The 18,443-nt window shown below is 47.7% G+C and overlaps 1 protein-coding gene and 1 long non-coding RNA gene across 2 annotated transcripts in view; both read right to left on the minus strand.

Annotated features, from left to right (window-relative positions):
* TMEM120B (transmembrane protein 120B) overlaps positions 1-8,687 on the minus strand; it is a 28,654-nt gene extending 19,967 nt beyond the window's left edge. Inside the window, exon 1 of the mRNA XM_053370211.1 lies at positions 8,552-8,687. Coding sequence (XP_053226186.1) covers positions 8,552-8,620 — 69 coding nt within the window. The 5' untranslated portion in view covers positions 8,621-8,687. The remainder of the gene's footprint in view (positions 1-8,551) is intronic.
* A 2,228-nt stretch (positions 8,688-10,915) lies between these two features.
* On the minus strand, positions 10,916-11,441 carry LOC128404498 (uncharacterized). The gene is made up of 2 exons (XR_008328113.1): positions 11,345-11,441; positions 10,916-11,230 (listed from the first exon to the last, which is right to left on the minus strand). It is a non-coding gene; the product is annotated as an uncharacterized LOC128404498 (long non-coding RNA).
* Positions 11,442-18,443: the final 7,002 nt, after the last annotated feature.

Raw genomic sequence — 18,443 nt, forward strand, 5'->3', positions numbered from 1 at the left:
GGCAAATCAAACACTTTGTCTTTTTATGCAGTATGGCTACCACTTATTTCCCTTATGTGCCACAAAGACCAAATGAAAAGGCCAGCACAAACACATGGAAACTTGTGGAGAGATCTACTGGAATAAGGACTCAAATTGTCGCTGTTTTTCACAGGTCTATGCAGATACCAGGCGATCTATTGCAACTCTCTTGACAGAAGGAACTATCAGCTGCTTTTGTCTTGGTTTGCAGTTTATGTTTATTTGTTGTTACATAGGTTTGTTACAAGCTGTGATAATAAAATAAAAACAAAAATAGGGAAAGTCTTCCCCAGCATGGAAATTCTAGAAGATTTCCCAAATGGGATATTTCTTTTATGCCACACCCTCCCATGGAAGCCATTTTGTGACTGGCGCCCACAGCACTCTCCCAAAATTTGAGATGTGCCCACTGGTTGAAAAGGGTTTGTGACCCCCCAACATATGTTCTTAAATACCCAGAGAAAGACTCTATACAGCAGCTCAAAATTCTCTTCTAAGTGCTGCTTTACTTATTTATATTCACGAATAATAATAATAATAATAATAAAAAGAAACATTTTTTGGAAGCCAGGACATTAGCAGGCCAAAGTATGTTGCAGAAGTACCACCCCTCCCTATATTAGTAATTTAAAATACTTCATTATCTATAGCAATAAAAATTGAACTATATGTAGCCATATGCATATTTTTTCCATTGAAAGAGTCCAGTGAACCAACCATGGCTTGATTTCTGCCAACAAACCGTTACGTGAAACCATGGTTAGGTGTTGGCTTACAAACCACAGCTTGCCTTAACTATGGTTTGGCATTGTGGAAGAACCCAACAGTCTTGCTTTGCCATGGTTTCATTGCCCACCCGCAATTTAGATGCTCGCCAACAACAGAGACACACAGCAAGAAAAGCCAGAAAAGAAACCAAGCCTTTGTTGGTTTCAACATAGCCACCAAGGTCATTCAAAGTGCAGTAGGAGGCAACTGGAAACACGTCCTGCTCAGTGGTGGCCCCCCTGTTTATGAAACACTGTCCTCCAGGAAGGCGTACATTGATATCCTTCAGACACCTAGCAAAACCCTTTTTATTTTCTCAGAGTCTTGATTGCAAATTTCAGTCCAATCATGACTAGTTTTATCCTGATATTTTGATCTGCTGCTTTGTATTTATTTAGTGCTTTTATTTATTTACTTTCCTGCATTTCAGTCCTTTCTTCCTGCACGGAACCCAGAGGATCCATGTGCTTCTCAGATGGTCCCCCATCCAGGAACTGACCAGAACGAGACCTGATTAGCTCCAGCAAGGCAGCAGATTCATGTGCCTTCTGACGGTATCTCTCCCTTTAGTCTGCTATATAAGCCACCCTGGTTAAGTTCTGTTTCAAGGGCAGGGTTAAAAATACATTCTACTTACAAGGTACAAGTAAAAATCCTGCGTCAGCATAACTCAAAGCCCACTATCACAAGGATGTTACAATTTGTATAAAACACAATGACATGGATTTGCTTTGATTTTTCAACAATTTATGTTGCTTCTACTTACCGCGGCGTAAGGGGCGCAGAGCTCAACAACAACACACCCGCAAAGAGGGGCACCCTGTGACTCACACACAAAATCACCTGAGTGGGTTTCACTTCACAAGCACAAAACCTTGGCAGGGAAAGCAGAGGCAGAAGAAACGTGATCAGTGGCCTCAAAAGAAAGTTCCCTGTCAGATGGAGGTGGGGCACGCGGCAGAAATTGATCCACAAGAGAAATAACTGGCAAAGGCAAAGGGCAACAGCAGCTGAGCAGCTTTGCCAGGAGCCTGCTAATGTTTAAGGTGCCTAACTGTGTGGCTCTGCTCTCCTGGGTCCCGGAGCTGTTTTGAAAAACAAGCATCTTCCGATGCAGGCAGAGGCAAAACAGCTCCAGTGCAGCTAAGAGTCATGGGATACATCATGTGCCCTGCTTGGAACCATAATGGGCATGAGTACATGTGCTGCGATTTTGCAGAAGGATGTAAAGCCATAGAATCCAACCAGTTCTTATCTGGGACACCCAAGATGCAGGGAGAGATGAATGAAAGGACTTCATAATGTGGTGCTTAGTGAAATGATGGAATTCACTTCCACAAAAGGCAGGGATGGCCACCAACTTAAAGGTAAAGGTAAAGGGACCCCTGACCATTAGGTCCAGTTGTGGCCGATTCTGGGGTTGCGGCTCTCATCTCGCTTTACTGGCCGAGGGAGCCGGCGTACAGCTTCCGGGTTATGTGGCCAGCAGGACTAAGCCACTTCTGGCGAACCAGAGCAGCGCACGGAAACACCGTTTACCTTCCCGCCAGAGCGGTACCTATTTATCTACTTGCACTTTGATGTGCTTTCGAACTGCTAGGTTGGCAGGAGCTGGGAACGAGCAACGGGAGCTCACCCCGTGGCAGGGATTCGAACCGCCGACCTTCTGATCGGCAAGTCCTAGGCTCTGTGGTTTAACCCACAGCGCCACCCACGTCCCTGGCCACCAACTTGGGTGGCTTTAAAAGCAGACTAGACACATTTATAGAGGATAGGCCTATCAACAGCTTCTTGCCGCAATAGCTATGTCCTAGCTACACCATCACAGGCAGTACAGCCTCTCAGCACCAACTGCTGGATCACAAGCGGGGGCAGAGCTGCTGTTCCACTCTGGTCCTCCTGGCTGGTTTCCCACAGGCCTTTGGTTGGCCACTGTGAGGTAAGGAAGCTGAGCTAGATGAGTCATTGGGCTGACCCAGCAGGCTCTTCTTGTGTTCCTAGTCCTTATGATTATGTGCTTCAAACCACACAAGCCAAGAATGGGGGCTTGTAGCCTTCTGGAGGTTGCTGGAACTCCATCACCCCTGGGCCCTGTCTATTGACTGTGCTGATTACAGCTGGTGGGAGATGAGAGGTCATGAGCCAACAGTGTGACGCGGCAGCTAAAAAAGCCAATGCAATTCTGGGCTGCATCAATAGGAGTATAGCATCTAGATCAAGGGAAGTAATAGTGCCACTGTATTCTGCTCTGGTCAGACCTCACCTGGAGTACTGTGTCCAGTTCTGGGCGCCACAGTTCAAGAAGGACACTGACAAACTGGAACGTGTCCAGAGGAGGGCAACCAAAATGGTCAAAGGCCTGGAAACGATGCCTTATGAGGAACGGCTAAGGGAGCTGGGCATGTTTAGCCTGGAGAAGAGGAGGTTAAGGGGTGATATGATAGCCATGTTCAAATATATAAAAGGATGTCACATAGAGGAGGGAGAAAGGTTGTTTTCTGCTGCTCCAGAGAAGCGGACACGGAGCAATGGATCCAAACTACAAGAAAGAAGATTCCACCTAAACATTAGGAAGAACTTCCCGACAGTGGAATTTGCTGCCAAGGAGTGTGGTGGAGTCTCCCTCTTTGGAGGTCTTTAAGCAGAGGCTTGACAACCATATGTCAGGAGTGCTCTGATGGTGTTTCCTGCTTGGCAGGGGGTTGGACTCGATGGCCCTTGTGGTCTCTTCCAACTCTATGATTCTATGATTCTATGAAAAGCATACGGAGGGCACCACCTTGGCCACCCCTGCCCTCAGTCCCTATGACAGCCTTGCAAACCTGGAGTATCACTAATGTTGGTTTGAAACTGCAGGTCAGGGGAAAGGGGAGCTGATAGTCCAGCAACTGAAGGTCTACAATTGGCTTACAATCAAACCAAAGTATTCAAAAACTGGACAGGGATGCCACAGCGGTGTTTGTCATGCCAACCACTACAGGTTTCCCAAACGTCTGTAATTTATTTATTTGCACTTAACACTAGGTATCTGATAGGCTGTTGGCTTTGACAAACAGAACGCCCTCTCAGGTTCCACCAACAGCTCCATTCTGGAGGGTCTTGGCCTACTCTTCCAACATCCTGCAAATGGTTATTTTGCAAAGGTTAATAAGTAAGGAAATCTGTTACTGGATCACCTCACCCTGTGCCAATCACATCTTCAGTGGGAGCTCAACTGGGCTGCCCTCAACATGTCAGTGAGGTCCTACAGGTTCCTCTCCCTTGCCTGTGGGACTCTCTGCAAGGTACAGCCCTCCTTCCCAGCCTCCTCAAATGCTCTTGCCCGACTGGAATCGTGATAAATCTATGACGTTGTTGTTGGCATCTGTCTGACTCGAGAGGCAATGAAGCGCACCTCCAGGGGTGAAGCCAAACAGCTGTGATAGCAGCACCAAAATGACTTCTCCGGGGCACAAGCCTGGGCAGGGGGCTGTCTAGACAACAAGGCCCCCTCCTCAGCCTCACGGATGTGGTCCAAAGAAAAGCAGGGTAATATGTTTGGCACCAGGAGTTGCTGGAAGGAGTGCCATCCCTCCACTCCAGATTTGTGTAGGGTTTACTCCTTCGCCTTGGCTTCTCCCAAAGGCATCCCACAAGGTAGCAGAGGTTGTAGATATAAAGGTAACATTTACATTCGTTGCTCCACTCGCGTTTGCCTCTGGCCCAAGAAGAAGGAATGTGAGTTTGGGGCTTGTTGCTATTGCAATAAGCAATATTCTCCAAACCTGGTAAAGAGGAATATTGAGCGAGGCAGAGCTGTTAGAAGGCAGGCTCCCCCGCCCCTCTTAGGGTATCCCTACCAAGTGAAGCAAAGCAGGCAAAAGCACTAAGCCTTTTCTGTGGTGGCACCTGCTCCCTTCCCAGGGGACCTGCCTGGCACCCACTCAGCTTCACTTTTGATGTCAGGTCTTTTTCTTCTCCCAGATGTTTACGTGGTTTTCAAGGCAGTTTCTCAGCACCTGCTGAATCAAACCACCAGCTGGGTTTTACTGTCTATCGTTTTCCAGCACGTCCTTGTGCAGTACAGTCATACCTCAGGTTACAGCCGCTTCAGGTTGCATTTTTTCGGGTTACACACCCACCAAAACCCAGAAGTACCAGAACGGGTTACGTCCAGGTTTCGGCGGTTGAACATGCACAGAAGCGCTAAATCGCAACCCATGCGTGCGCAGACGCGCTGCTGCGGGTTGCAAACGTACATCCCACAAGGATCACGTTCGCAACCTGAGCGTCCACTGAACAGGGTTCACTGCTATTATTCTTTCGCTGGCAGCTGCCTTGGGGAACAGTTTTGGATCATACTGTTTTGTGGGTTCTGTCACCAGATAGTTACCCGGCCCTGGAATATACCTGTTGGGAGTCGTTTGACCACTATTTCAGATCCCGGTTTAACCCAAACATAAGTTATGGCTTTTGCTTCTAATTTTTAAAGCCCTTTTGGTGTACAGTGATGGCACTGGCGAGACGCCCTAGAGGTCAGGAAGCAACTCAGTCATGGGTCCTGAAAGGGCTTTCTACACTAATAGAAAAGCTTTAGGTTAAGACATTTGTAGACCAATTGAATCTTTTCTATGCTATGAGATAGACTACAGAGAAAGAAAAGAGGGAGAGCAATTGTGGGCTGTTTCACCACCACCCACATAGGAGAGCAGGTGCATAATCTGCTGTTGGCACTGGCAACTGCAGCCTCGCAGCAAACCAGCCTCTCCTCCTGCCCCCATTGCCAAGCCCCTCCCTCTCTCACCGCCCAAAGCATTGGCTAGAACAACCTGCACAACTCTGGCACCCTCCAATTCCCACCAGTCCCAGCCAGCGTGGTCAGTGGCAAGGGAAGATGGGAGTCGAAGTCCAGTGACATCAGCCCCCCACCACTGACCTAAAGGAAGCCTTGCAGAAAGGACACAGGAGGAGGATATGGGACGGCTCCTCTTTCTCCCTCAGATACAAGCCAATTCCTTGTCCTTAGGAGGGTGGACCTGCCCCATCTCCACCTCCTTGGAGAGACAGGCGGACGCAGGGAAAGAGGCTCTGTCCCTTCTTGAAACTAAGCATAAATACAGACCTCTGAAATAAAGAATCTTTCCCCCATTTACTCTTCAGTCTCTGCTCCCTGCACTTGAATTTTAGACTGCAAAAACCTTGGAGCAGCCCCTTCTTCGTATTTTATTTATCCACCCAACAAATATTATATACCTTACTCGATTCAAGTCCTCTAAGCGATTTGCAAAGAAAAAAAGAGAAAACATTCATTTAAAGAGAGAGAAAGAGGTGCAAGGAAGTTAAAGCGATTAAAAATAATAATAACGTAAAACTGAATCTGCAGCTTTAAAGCAATTGTGTAGAATAAAATTAGATGGCGAAGCATCACATACCACTGACAGTTCCAGAAACTGTCGCCATGAATAATGGCTGTTTAAATCTGTCTCTGTTGCTGCTCAAGAGCATAACCGCTGTGACCCCTCTAGTCTACCTCCTGCCCAATGCAGGCAATGAAGGAGCTAAAGTGTCTCCAACTGGGGCCTGGCCAGCCTCTGCCTGAAGACCCTTCAGCCCCAGGGAGCCCCACCCTCCTTTAAGGAACAATGCCTCCTTGATCAGGGGCCAGCAAACTTTTTCAGCAGGGGGCAGGTCCACTGTCCCTCCGACCTTGTGGGGGGCTGGACTAAATTTTAAGGGGGGAAATGAACGAATTCCTATGCCCCACAAATAACCCAGAGATGCGTTTTAAATAAAAGCACACATTCTACTCATGTAAAAACACACTGATTCCCAGACCGTCCATGGGCCGGATTTAGAAGGCGAATGGGCCAGATCCAGCCCCTGGGCCTTAGTTTGCCTACCCATGTCCTTGATGAACTGCTCTCACTCTCAAGATGTTTCTCACAATGTTCAAACAAAATGTTCCCTCTTGTAACTTCTGCCTATTAGATCCAATTCTGTCCTCTGGGGCAACAGAGAACGAGACTTTGCCTTCTTGTCTGTGGATCTGATAGCCCCTCCTCCGCCCTTCAGTCATCTCTTCTCTGGGCTACACACCTTTGGCTGGTTTTGCCTGCCCTCACAGGACATGGGTGGCGCTGTGGTCTAAACCACTGAGCCTAGGGTTGCCAATCAGAAGGTTGGCGGTTCAATTCCCCGCGACAGGGTGAGCTCCGGTTGCTCAGTCCCTGCTCCTGTCCACCTAGCAGTTCGAAAGCACGTCAAAGTGCAAGTAGATAAATAGGTACCGCTCTGGCGGAAAGGTAAACAGTGTTTCCGTGCGCTGCTCTAGTTCGCTAGAAGCAGCTTAGTCATGCTGGCCACACGACCTGGAAGCTGTCTGTGGACAAACGCTGGCTCTCTTGGCCAATAAAGCGAGATGAGCACCACCACCCCAGAGTCGGCCACGACTTAATGGTCAGGGGTCCCTTTACCTGCCCTCACAGCAGCTGCTTTACAGGTCAATGACCATCTTTGCTGCTCTCCTCTGAACCTGCTCCAGTTTGCCTGCCCCTAAATGGCAACAAGATCCCAAGTACACCTGAAGTTGCCTTCAGTTGCACCAACACTGACTGGCAGCAACTCTCCAGGGACTCGGGCAGGGGACATTCCCAAAAATGGGCTGAAATTGGGGCCTTCTGCATGCAGGGAAGATGGTCTATCCCTATGGCCCATTTTCCTAGGGGGGAAATTACTTCTTCCCCTGACTTGGAAGTGGTGGCTGTACCAATGATGTGTGAAATCTCCAGGGGGCGGGGAGGAATGGCAATGGAAAGGCTTCTTCCTCTCCCCCGTGCAAAAATGCCATTCTCTTTCTCTTGGAGCTCCCTAAGGGAAAAAAACAAAACAAAACAGAGCATCGCAGAAGAGCAAGGCGGTGCCGCCAGAAAGGAAGTATTGCAGTTTATGAAGGGAGCCCTGAGATGCATTAGCAGAGGTGGGCAGGCGGAGTTACCCCCTCCCTCCCATTCCTTTGCAAGGTCCCCGAAGGTGCTGGGGCGACCACCCTGGGATTCCCCGCAAAGCTACGACATTGGAAAGGATTCTGGGACGCCAAGGCCCCTTTCCGACCGCAGCTGCTCCAGGCCACCAGCACCAGCCCTGGACCCCTAACTTCTTGCTCCTCCGCCCCCGCCAGTTTGCTTTGCTTAAAGCGCGCAACCCGAAAGCACCGCTCGCTTTCCCGCAGCCACCAGCGACCCCTCCCCGCCGATCTGGCCCCGAGAACCCCGCCGGGAGGGGGGCTGGCATTGCAAAGGGCGCCCTTCCCAGGGGGGACCCCGGAACCCCGCGGGATCCCCCAGCAAGCGAAAGAAGCGCATCCCTCAAGCAGCAAGGAAATCCTACGAAAGACCTCTGCACCCAGACAGCGCAGAAGGAGCCTATTGGAACGACAGCACAGCAGGCGCGCCTGGGGGTCCTGTCGCCGAACCCGGTTCCCTTCCGCCGCCCGGCATTGGCTTGCCTTTGCGTTGCACCGGGGGACTGCGGCGCCCTCGCCCGGCCCCGATGGCGCCCGGTTACGCAGGGGCGGAGACGGCGCCCCTTCTGCCGCCGCACCGGAGGAGGGGCTCCCAACTCCTCGGCGAGGCTTCCCCGGGGATTCCGCCCCGTCTGGATTACGCAGCAGCGGAGATCGCCGCAAAAGAGCAGCGGGAGGAACAGCCCCCGCGAAGGGCCACCCCTTCCCCCAAAGAACGCGGCGACGGCGGGTTCGCCCGGAGCCCAAGCGCGCCCGCCTTACCTGGAGCTGCTGGAATTCCTCCTCCAGGGCTTGCCACTCCGCGCGGCACTTCTGCAGGGGCTGCGCCATGGCGCCCGGGCCCAGCGCGCACTCCTCCCGCTCTTGCTGCCGCTGCTGCTGCTGCCGCCCGGGCGAGCGCGCGACGAAGCCGAGCGAGATCCGCCCCCCCCCCGGGTCCCGGTCCCACGTGCGCGCCTGACGTCACCGGGGCCGGAATCCGCCTCCGGCTTCACCCCCGCGCGCTCTCTCCCGAGGAGCCTCGGCGCTGGGCAGGCGGCCCCCGCGCGAAGCCGGCAGCTACGGCGGCGCCTCGGGCGGAGACCCGACCGGGCAGAGGCGGCGGCCCCCCTCCCGGGCCATTTGCGCGCGCCGCAGACGGGAGCGCATCGATCCCCGCCGGTTGCGCGCGCGCCCTGCCTGCTCTGGCCATCGCCTCCTCGCCTCCCATTGGACGAAGCCAAGCCTGGCCTCTTCGCAGGCTCCGCCCCCCCAAATCTCGCCCTCCCCCGCCCAGCTGCGCTTTCAGTTAACCCGCTCTTGCCCGGCTGCGCCCGACTCAGAAATGCCTGAGGAGCGCAGCAGCCCCTGGCGGGCTGTGGCGGGATCGTGACGCCTCCTGGGGCAGCTTGCCTGCCTGCCTGCCTGCCGGTTTGGGCCACCCCCTCTCAGACCCCGCAGACAGCCGGCGAGGCCTTGGTGGTGGTGGCACCGCCTGGCGCTGCCCTTTTGTTGGTGACCCGCGACGGGGTGTTTGCGCAATGCCCTGCCTAGTGAGCTCCATCTGCCTCCCTGACTGCTGACTTTCAGGAGGAATTTTGAAACATTCCTGTTTACTCAGGCTTTTGGTGGCAGAAAGGAGGAAGCATCGTTCCTGGCAGACTTGAGGTCGCTGGTGGAGAATGTCTTGAACTGTTTTTAATGCCCTCTCTTTGCCATGTCTTCCACCCTGAATTCCCTCTGGAAGGGTGAAATGTAAATCATGTAAATTATATACACACACACATTTATTTATAAATGGCAGTGACGCCATGTTATTACAGTAATCCATAAGGTATTTTTTGTACATGACGTCAGTGGCAGGCCTTGAATGACTTCTGTGGTATGATGGATAATTATAAGAGAATATAATATTGATGAAAATTAACAAAAGAAAACGGAAATAAATAGTACGCTAGATAGACTAAATGGCAGGTGCATGATGGGGTGGCAGGAAGCCATTAGAAACGCAAGAATAACGTATTGTGATGTGATGTAACAAATATTACCATTTTCTTTCCTCTGGATAACCCTTTTGTTTGTTATTTCTTTTTAATCTCAATAGATCAATTAAAAATATTTATAAATGGCAGGGGAAGCAAAGCAACCTGCAAAATTAGCATGGCTGTATTTACTGTATATGGATTTATTATTATTATTTGTTAGATAATTTTTATCTTGCCATTCTAGTGAAAATAGGAAGCCACGGTAGAATGATCTTTATTATATATTAAGCAGCTTCTGTGTGCCTAGTCCTGTGTAGAGCATAAGAGGAAAGTTCCCTGCTTCCAGGACCTGAGGACCTGTGAAAATCTGGCAAAATAGCAAACGAGCTTTCAAGTTTTCCAGGACTCTTTTTTCAGACCAAAACTATAAAAACTTCTAATATTTACATAGCACTTTTTTAACTGTTCAAAGGGTTTCACATACACAATCTGTTGCATTGTTTACAGAGGTGTCAGTATAAAAATATTCATTTTGCAGATGGAGAAGTTTAGTCCACGTGGCAGAGCAGAGGCAAGATGCAAACTTGGATTTTCCTGATTTGCAACTCAGGGAAAGAACTGCATGTTTCAGCCCATGAGAACAAAACTCACAAGGCCAGAAGGAAATGTAATTTATTAAGACCAACCTAGAATGTTCATACAGAGTATAATGTGTGCTTTCAGGTTGCTGCACTGGTTAATTATGTGCATAATATACCATAATAAAACCGATCCAACATTGCTCATACAAAACAGATAAAAGCAGAGCATGCTCCATGAACCACCTGGACTTTCATCTGCAGCAGCAGCAAAAAAATCCCCTTCACCTTCCTGCCCACCCAAAAATCCCAGGCAAACAGGTTCGTTTGCACAGGATAGCAATGCAGATGCTGTTGGAATCCAACTCCCATCAGCATAGCCAACAGTCCGAGATGATGGGAGTTGGGCCAACAACATCTGGAAGGCACCAAGTTGGGGACGGCTGCTACAAGCCTCATCGCTGGGTCTCTTTTGGCAGCGGGGGCTAGCAAAATTATGGAGGTGCTGGCAGAAACACAGCGCTGCTGACAAACCTGCCTGAGAAAGTGGTCTGCACAGGTATTTTAAGAGGCATTCAAACACATTCAAAGGTTTTAATAAAAAGTAATCTTTATTAAATAGTTTTCCGGATGAAATACATTGTTTCCGAGAGATTTGCATGGGGAAATCTTTTCGATTCCTGAAGAATAAGGGGCAGTGGGGTGATGGAGGCCAGGGCCACATCCACACCATTTCATGTGCTATGAAGCTGCTTTAAACACTCATGGCTTCTTTCCCCAAAGAATCTGGGAGCTATAGTTTGAAAAGGGTGCAGAGAGTTGTTAGGAGACCCCCTGTTCCCCTCCAAGAGCTACAGTTCCCAGAGTTCCCTGGCAAAAAGGGAACTCTACCCCTACCCCTGACGCTAACCCTTAACCTTTAACTAGAGCTACAATTCCCAGAGTTCCCTGAAAATAAGGGAACCCTACCCCTACCCCTGACGCTAACTCTAACTCTAATGCTAACCCTTAACCCGAGCTACATTTCCCAGAGTTCCCTGACAAGAAGGGAACCCTAACCCTAACACTACCCCAACTCAACCCTACCCCTACCCCTACCCTACTCCTACCCCTAACCCTGCCCCTGCCCCTGCCCCTACCCCTAGCCTAAGCCTAACCTGCCTAACAACTCTCTGTCACATGCTGTGATCACACACACCAGGCCTTCCAAAGCTGAAGCTTACCGTATTATTCTTCCCACCAAATGGCTATTATTATTATTATTATTATTATTATTATTATTATTATTAGCCCATCTTCCGTAGATTTCAGGGATGGGGCTGATGGGAGTTGGAGTCCCAACAATCTCTGCTGGACACCAGGCTCCCCATCCCTGGCCTATAGGATAACCAGCATCATAACCCTAGTTAAGTATTTCCTACCATACCTTGTACTGGTCGTTGGGTCACAGCTTGTTCCAAGGCTCTGGGTTGCTCTTTTTGTCCCAGCCAGGCAGAGAAACGTGACAATTAGGCAGACAGCAAGGAGTACATCTTTGGAAGAAGAAGAAAAACATACAGCATAAAGCGTAACGCTCTGCCCAACTCTTGGCACATGGTTCCCCCCAAATGTAACAATCGTGGCCTCCTCAGTGCCACCAGAAGAGCACACTTCTTTTCTAATGTGGGATGTAAAAAAAGGCCTCCATGCCACAAGTATTTGTAAAAGCCCTTTAAAGCCAGTTAACACACAGCTACCTAAATGCAATGGCAGCTTCTCCCTGCCTTGCACCAGAGACAGCGGCAAGTTTGTGAGGCAGTGCTGGACAGAACTGGATGCTGGCAACCCAATCCTACACTTTCTCCATGACAGGTTCCTGATAGACTTTGTGCTTTCTGCTCAGACAGTTCATTGGCTTTACTCTCTTCCCAAATACCTTTTTAACTATGCTGTACCACTCATTGCAATGCCTTGGATACAACTCGGCTGAGGAATGGCAATGCTTATATGGTTGGTTTTCTTACTCTAAAGCTAAGAAGCTGACGCTCATATTTTACTGTGGTTTTATAATTTGTTTTATAACCATTATTATTATTATTATTATTATTATTATTATTATTATTATTCTACCTCTGGAGCACAGCAGGTCATATTTTATTCAGGTGGCGCTTTAAGATGCAACACTTAAAGAAGTGGCAAAAGCTCTGCTCCCAAGGAGCTTGGAAGGGTGCTTATCAGCCTGGCCCAGCCAGGCCACCAGTCCCTGCCACTGGGTCCCCAGACGCTCTTCAGTGGCAGTGTCGCTTCTGAAAAGAAGCCAAGCTCACTCCCATCCTCTCAGGCCACGGATCCCTGTGATTAATTCTGAGTTGCGTAAAGTAGTGGGCAGCTGCCATGGATGGGAGTCCAGCTGAGGTCCCATTCAAAAGCGCTGCCTCACATCCATCAGTCAAGGACACCCAGGAGCCACTGGGAGGCGGGGAGCACGTGACGTGGTTGTGCGGGGATGGCAGTTGTCAGCACCATGCCAAGGGCTGATCCTGCCCTGAGGGGTGGCACTTACCTGACATCAGGGTTGCAAAGAGCAAGTCGCATGGTGCACAGGCCGGTCCCTCCGATTCCAATAAAGACGAACAGAGGAATCAACTGTGATAAACAGAACGTTTTGAGATTAAAAGCCGAAGTTGAAAACCGGAATAAGTCGCCTATGACAGAGGTCAACTGTGAATGACACCAGATTCAGGTGGAAGGCCATGTTGATCTGTCATAGTCATAATAAATAACAAGATGAAAATATCTTTTTTAATAATTCCAGTGGCACCTTAAAGATGAACTCAATATAAGTTTTCAAGGTATGAGGTTTTGTGTGTAATACACACTTCGCCAGATACTTCAGCCTTATAACTGTTGAGGACTGTTATGGCCAGTTGGTTCCACAGGGAATGGCAAGGGATTCTTAAAGGGATAGATAACCAAAAATAGCTTCTAATTGCATTCTATACAAGATCTTAAAGTAGCTGTCTTATTGCAGAAGAATTTTAGAAATACACTTGAAAGAGAAGTTGCTGAATTACAACTCATTACCAAACTAAAAACTATGGAGAGACCTGGTCTGAATGGAGATATTGGATTCATGTCCCATTATACATACTAAAGCTAAATTACTGGAATTATTAAAAAAGATCTTTTCATCTTTCATCTTGTTATATATTGCAAATGACACCTGCACACAAACAAGCAACTTCCTTGGGCAGACAACATCTGCTCCCAGGTTGCTGACTAAGGCTTTTTAAGTCTCCCACTGCAATTTTTATTTATGAGAGAATTTCTAACCTGCCTTTCTTCCAAGGATTCCAGGGGAGCTTACATTATAATAAAACGCAAGAATTACAATTGCCAGCAAGGGCTTCCCAGCCTCTCTTACAGTTTAAACAGCAGATTTTGCAACATCAGTTGGGATATCCCTACCCCCCAACAACAGTGTGGGGATAGTGTAGCCTTATGAGGCTTTGCCCTTGGGTGGGAAAAATATTGCGCCCGGGAAAGGGAGTGGGAGTCAACAGACACTCAAGGAATAGTTTTGGAGAAAAAGCTTTATTTCTACCATCTATGAACTGGTAGAAGGAGCAAGTGTGATAGTTCACAAACAAGCACGAGTATTTGCACAGAGTATATATTCCCCTTCCAGTCCCCTCCCCTTTCTCCTCCCTCAGGAGTCCTGCCTCATGAGTTCCCCTGAGCATGAACAGAAAACTCCTGTCTTGGGACTATTGTGGACTCTTGGCACCCTTCCCAGGAAAGGGGAATGAGAGCGGTTCAGCATGTCCAAGATGTTGCAACTAGAGTGAGATAAAAGTCATTTCTCAGGCTTGCTTTGAACAGAGCCTGTTGATTAGCTTTTTGAAGCCTTCTTGTACTGATAAATGAATAACATTTTTCCTATGCATCTTGTGAGAAAAGCAGAGAAGAGCAGAGAAAAGCTGTTTTGGATTTTTAGAAGAGAGAAAGGGGATTTTGGACAGTTTTGAGGCCTGGTTGGGGGGGGGTGACTTCGGGCCTAGGTGGGGTCACCTGTCCTCACCTCCTTCAATAGGAAGTTCTTTAAAACATAATTTTGGTTCTATGTGGATTTATTTTTTTATTTCACAAGATTTAGATACTGCTTGATTGTAATAAAACCTCAAAGTGGTTTACAAAAAGCATAAGACTAAGTAGAAAGCTATGAAATCAACTGTTTAAAACATTCAAAACATAATTAAACTCAATCCCAAACTAAAATCCAGATTAAAGCACATGTCAACACTCTACACGTCCAGACAGGCTTGCCTAACCCAAACAAAACTGTTTTCAGCAGGCACCAAAAAGAGTACAGTGAAGGCATCTCTGGTGTCAATAGGCAGGGAGTTCTGAAGTGTGGATGCTGTCACACACAAAAACTGATTTCTTACAGATGCAGAGCGAGTATTCCAAGACAGAAGGATGCCAACCACAACCGTGCAAGTTCTGCAGACTGAAGCAGTCAAGTGGGCATAGATCTTGCAAGTAAACTGGTCCCAAGCTGTTGAAGGCTTTATGTACTAATACTAACACACTGAACTTGGCCTGGTAGCAAATTGGCAAGCAGTGGAGGTCTGTGAGCAGTAATATGCTGATGGGGGTCTCACTCCTGCCAGCAATTGTTCCACAGCATTATGCACTAACTGCAACATCCAGATCAAGAAATGCCCTATAAGGAGTGCATTGCAGCAAGTCTGGAAGTAACCAGTGCACGGACTCCTGTGGCCAAGATTTTCCAGTCCAGGAATGGTCGTAGCTGATAGAAAGGCACTTCTAGCCACTGAGGCTGCCTGGACCTCCAGGGACAAAGCACCCGCAGACTGTGTACCTGCACCTTCAGGGGAGTGCAACCCCACACAAGAGAGGCAACTGAGCAGTTTCTTGGACACAGGAGCCACTCATCTACTGGGCCTCCATCTTGTCAGGATTCAAGCTCAGCTTGTCTTTCCTCTCCTGAGTCAGATGGGAAAATAGAGCTGAGTGTCACCAGCATACTCATCAGACCTTACCCCAAAACTCCTAATGGCTACTCCCAGCAGCTTCATATAGATATTCAATAGCATTGGGAATAAGGGAGTGCCCTGTGGCACCCCATAACGTCACCTCCAGGGGACTGAAAAGCATTCTCCCAATGCTGCTCTCTGGACTCGGTCTCAGAGGTAGGACCAGAACCATGGTAACACAGCACCTCCAAGTCCCACCTCAGGAGGATACCATGTCAATGCTATCAAAAGCTTAAGAGATTTTAAGAAGGACTGGGAACCATTTATGTACATCAGATGACAAGGAAATAAGCAGCTATCCTATTTTTAAAAGACATCTGAAGCAGCCCTGTTTAGGGAAGTTTTTAATATTTAATGCTGTATTGTTTTTAACACTTGATTGGGAGCCGCCCAGAGTGGCTGGGGAAACTCAGCCAGATGGGCAGGGTATAAATAAATTATTATTATTATTATTATTATTATTATTATTATTATTATTATTATTATTTCTACAGAAAAAATGTAAAGAAGTGGACACACTTGCAGGGTTTGATTAAACACTTGCACCCAACAAAACAAACTAATAAAATAAATGTAGAAATAGAAATATGAGGTTAGAATGATAAGAAAAGAGTAATAATTATCATAAAGAATAAGAAATAACTAATAAGCAGGGTGAGATAAAGCACCAGAAAAGGTACAGTGGTGCCCCGCAAGACGAATGCCTCGTAAGACGAAAATCTCGCTAGACGAAAGGGTTTTCCGTTTTTTGAGTCGTTCCGCAAGACGAATTTCCCTATGGGCTTGCTTCGCAAGACGAAACGTCTTGCGAGTTCTTGCGAGTTTGTTTCCTTTTTCTTAAAGCCGCTAAGCCGTTAATAGCCGCTAAGCCGCTAAGCCGTTAATAGCCGCTAAGCCGCTAATAGCCGCTAATCCGCTAATAGCCGTGCTTCGCAAGAAGAAAAAACCGCAAGACGAAGAGACTCGTGGAACGGATTAATTTCGTCTTGCGAGGCACCACTGTAGTTGAGGGAAGTCATGGGGGGATTTGGGGATTTATACTGTATTCTATTTTTCCCCCTTTTGTGTGAAATATGATAAAATTGAAAAACTTAATAAAATCATTAAACAACAAACAAACTTAAGAGCACTTCGAAAAGGAAGCTGTGATTATTAAGACTAAGTCATGTCAGACAAACCTCATTTATTTTTTGATGGGGTAACCAGCTTGGTGGATCAGGGGAATGCTGGGGATATAGTGTATCTTGATCTCAGTAAGGCTTTTGATAAAGTCCCCCATTATATTCTTGCAGAGAAACTGATAAAATGTGGGTTGAACGAGGTAACTGTTAGGTGGATTTGTAGCATAATGGAGTCAACAATTTAGAAGGCAGGGCCAGTAAGGAAAGAAAACCCCTGCTGGTATAAATGGGAAATACCAGAGTTGCGCCTAGTATACAAATTCAAATATGTGTGAGTGTGGACTACTCTGGTCTAATCTGAGTGGGATTAACAGCTAAATAATGTTAAAATGTAGACAAGCCGGGGGGGGGGACACCTTACGTCTGCCCCCACCGCCTCTCCAACCCATTCTCCAAAATGTACCATCTGACTTGCTCTGATAATATACGGCTTGCTCTTCTGCTGTTAGTTTCAGCTTGATAAAACACAAGCAGCGCCCAATGTGGCAGGAGTCTGAGAATTCACACAACCCAAGATAATATTTGTTGTAATCCTAACACTACAACTAAAATCAGAAGAGGTATTATTATTTATGGCCTCCAGATGGCAGCACTGCACACAGTCTTTACAGGTTTGCTGAGCCTCCACCCAGTTGTCTGTCTACAGATTTTCACTCTGTAACCAAAAAAATCAAGGAGGAAAGCTTAGACCAATGCTGAGAGCACTTGTTTTACACGTAGAAGGTCCCAAATTGAGTCTCTGGAATCTCCAGCTGAAAGACGCAATTGCAGGGAAAGAATTTCTGTCTCTGCCTGAAACCCTGGAAAACCCCAGCCAGTCAGGCATTGCTTAAAGGTAAAGGTAAAGGGACCCCTGACCATTAGGTCCAGTCGTGACCGACTCTGGGGCTGCGGTGCTCATCTCGCTTTACTGGCCAAGGGAGCCGGCGTACAGCTTCTGGGTCATGTGGCCAGCATGACTAAGCCACTTCTGGCGAACCAGATCAGCGCACGGAAACGCCGTTTACCTTCCCGCCGGAGCAGTACCTATTTATCTACTTGCACTTTGACGTGCTTTCGAACTGCTAGGTTGGCAGGAGCTGGGACCGAGCAACGGGAGATCACCCCGTTGCGGGGATTCGAACCGCCGACCTTCTGATCAGCAAGTCCTAGGCTCTGTGGTTTAACCTACAGCGCCACCCGTGTCCCAAACCAGGCATTGCTTGGTTTGATACAATTTGTACCAAGTATAAAACAGCTTCCTGGGATCCTAACTGAGAGTGTGGCAGGCTTATTTATTTAAATATATCTATGCCAAATACAACATTTAAAGCATAAATTAAATACCAGAGATTAAAACATTGGAGATGCAAAGGTTTCTTGAGTAATTTGGTAAAAGAATAAAATGAGAATTCCTTGGATGCATATATCCAGGTTTGGAGCAAGTGTTCTTTGGAGAGAGAGCCCCAGCAGAGATTTAAAATCACAAAACTTGCAGCAAAGTAGAGTGTGGAAATATAGGCTGTTAGTTTATCATATTCCCTTCTAAGTTTCTTCCAAAATTTCCCACTTCCCCTCAACATAGAAGGAGACCACACGTTTGCTAAGTAAAAAATGGTTTACTTACAAAGTCCTCAAATATCATATTCATGTCCTTTTCCATACAGCAGCAATAAAAGACAACTTAATTTCAAAATTGGTTTCTAAATGTTTCTAAATTATTTGCATAGAAACAAGACGGCTTGCTAAAGCCATGTGGTCTGGGCTTGGAGCAACCAGCCCAGACATTCTTACTGGTTGGTTCACCTGGTGGAAAGAGAAAAAGAACAAAGTGTTTGGTAACCCTTCCTCCCAAGGTGAGGGTATGTCACCTAGCTAAGCCTGTCAGGACAGCTTGCTCTATGGTCTTAACC

Source organism: Podarcis raffonei, chromosome 16 (genome assembly GCF_027172205.1).
Source record: "Podarcis raffonei isolate rPodRaf1 chromosome 16, rPodRaf1.pri, whole genome shotgun sequence".
Classification (NCBI taxonomy): Eukaryota; Metazoa; Chordata; class Lepidosauria; order Squamata; family Lacertidae; genus Podarcis; species Podarcis raffonei.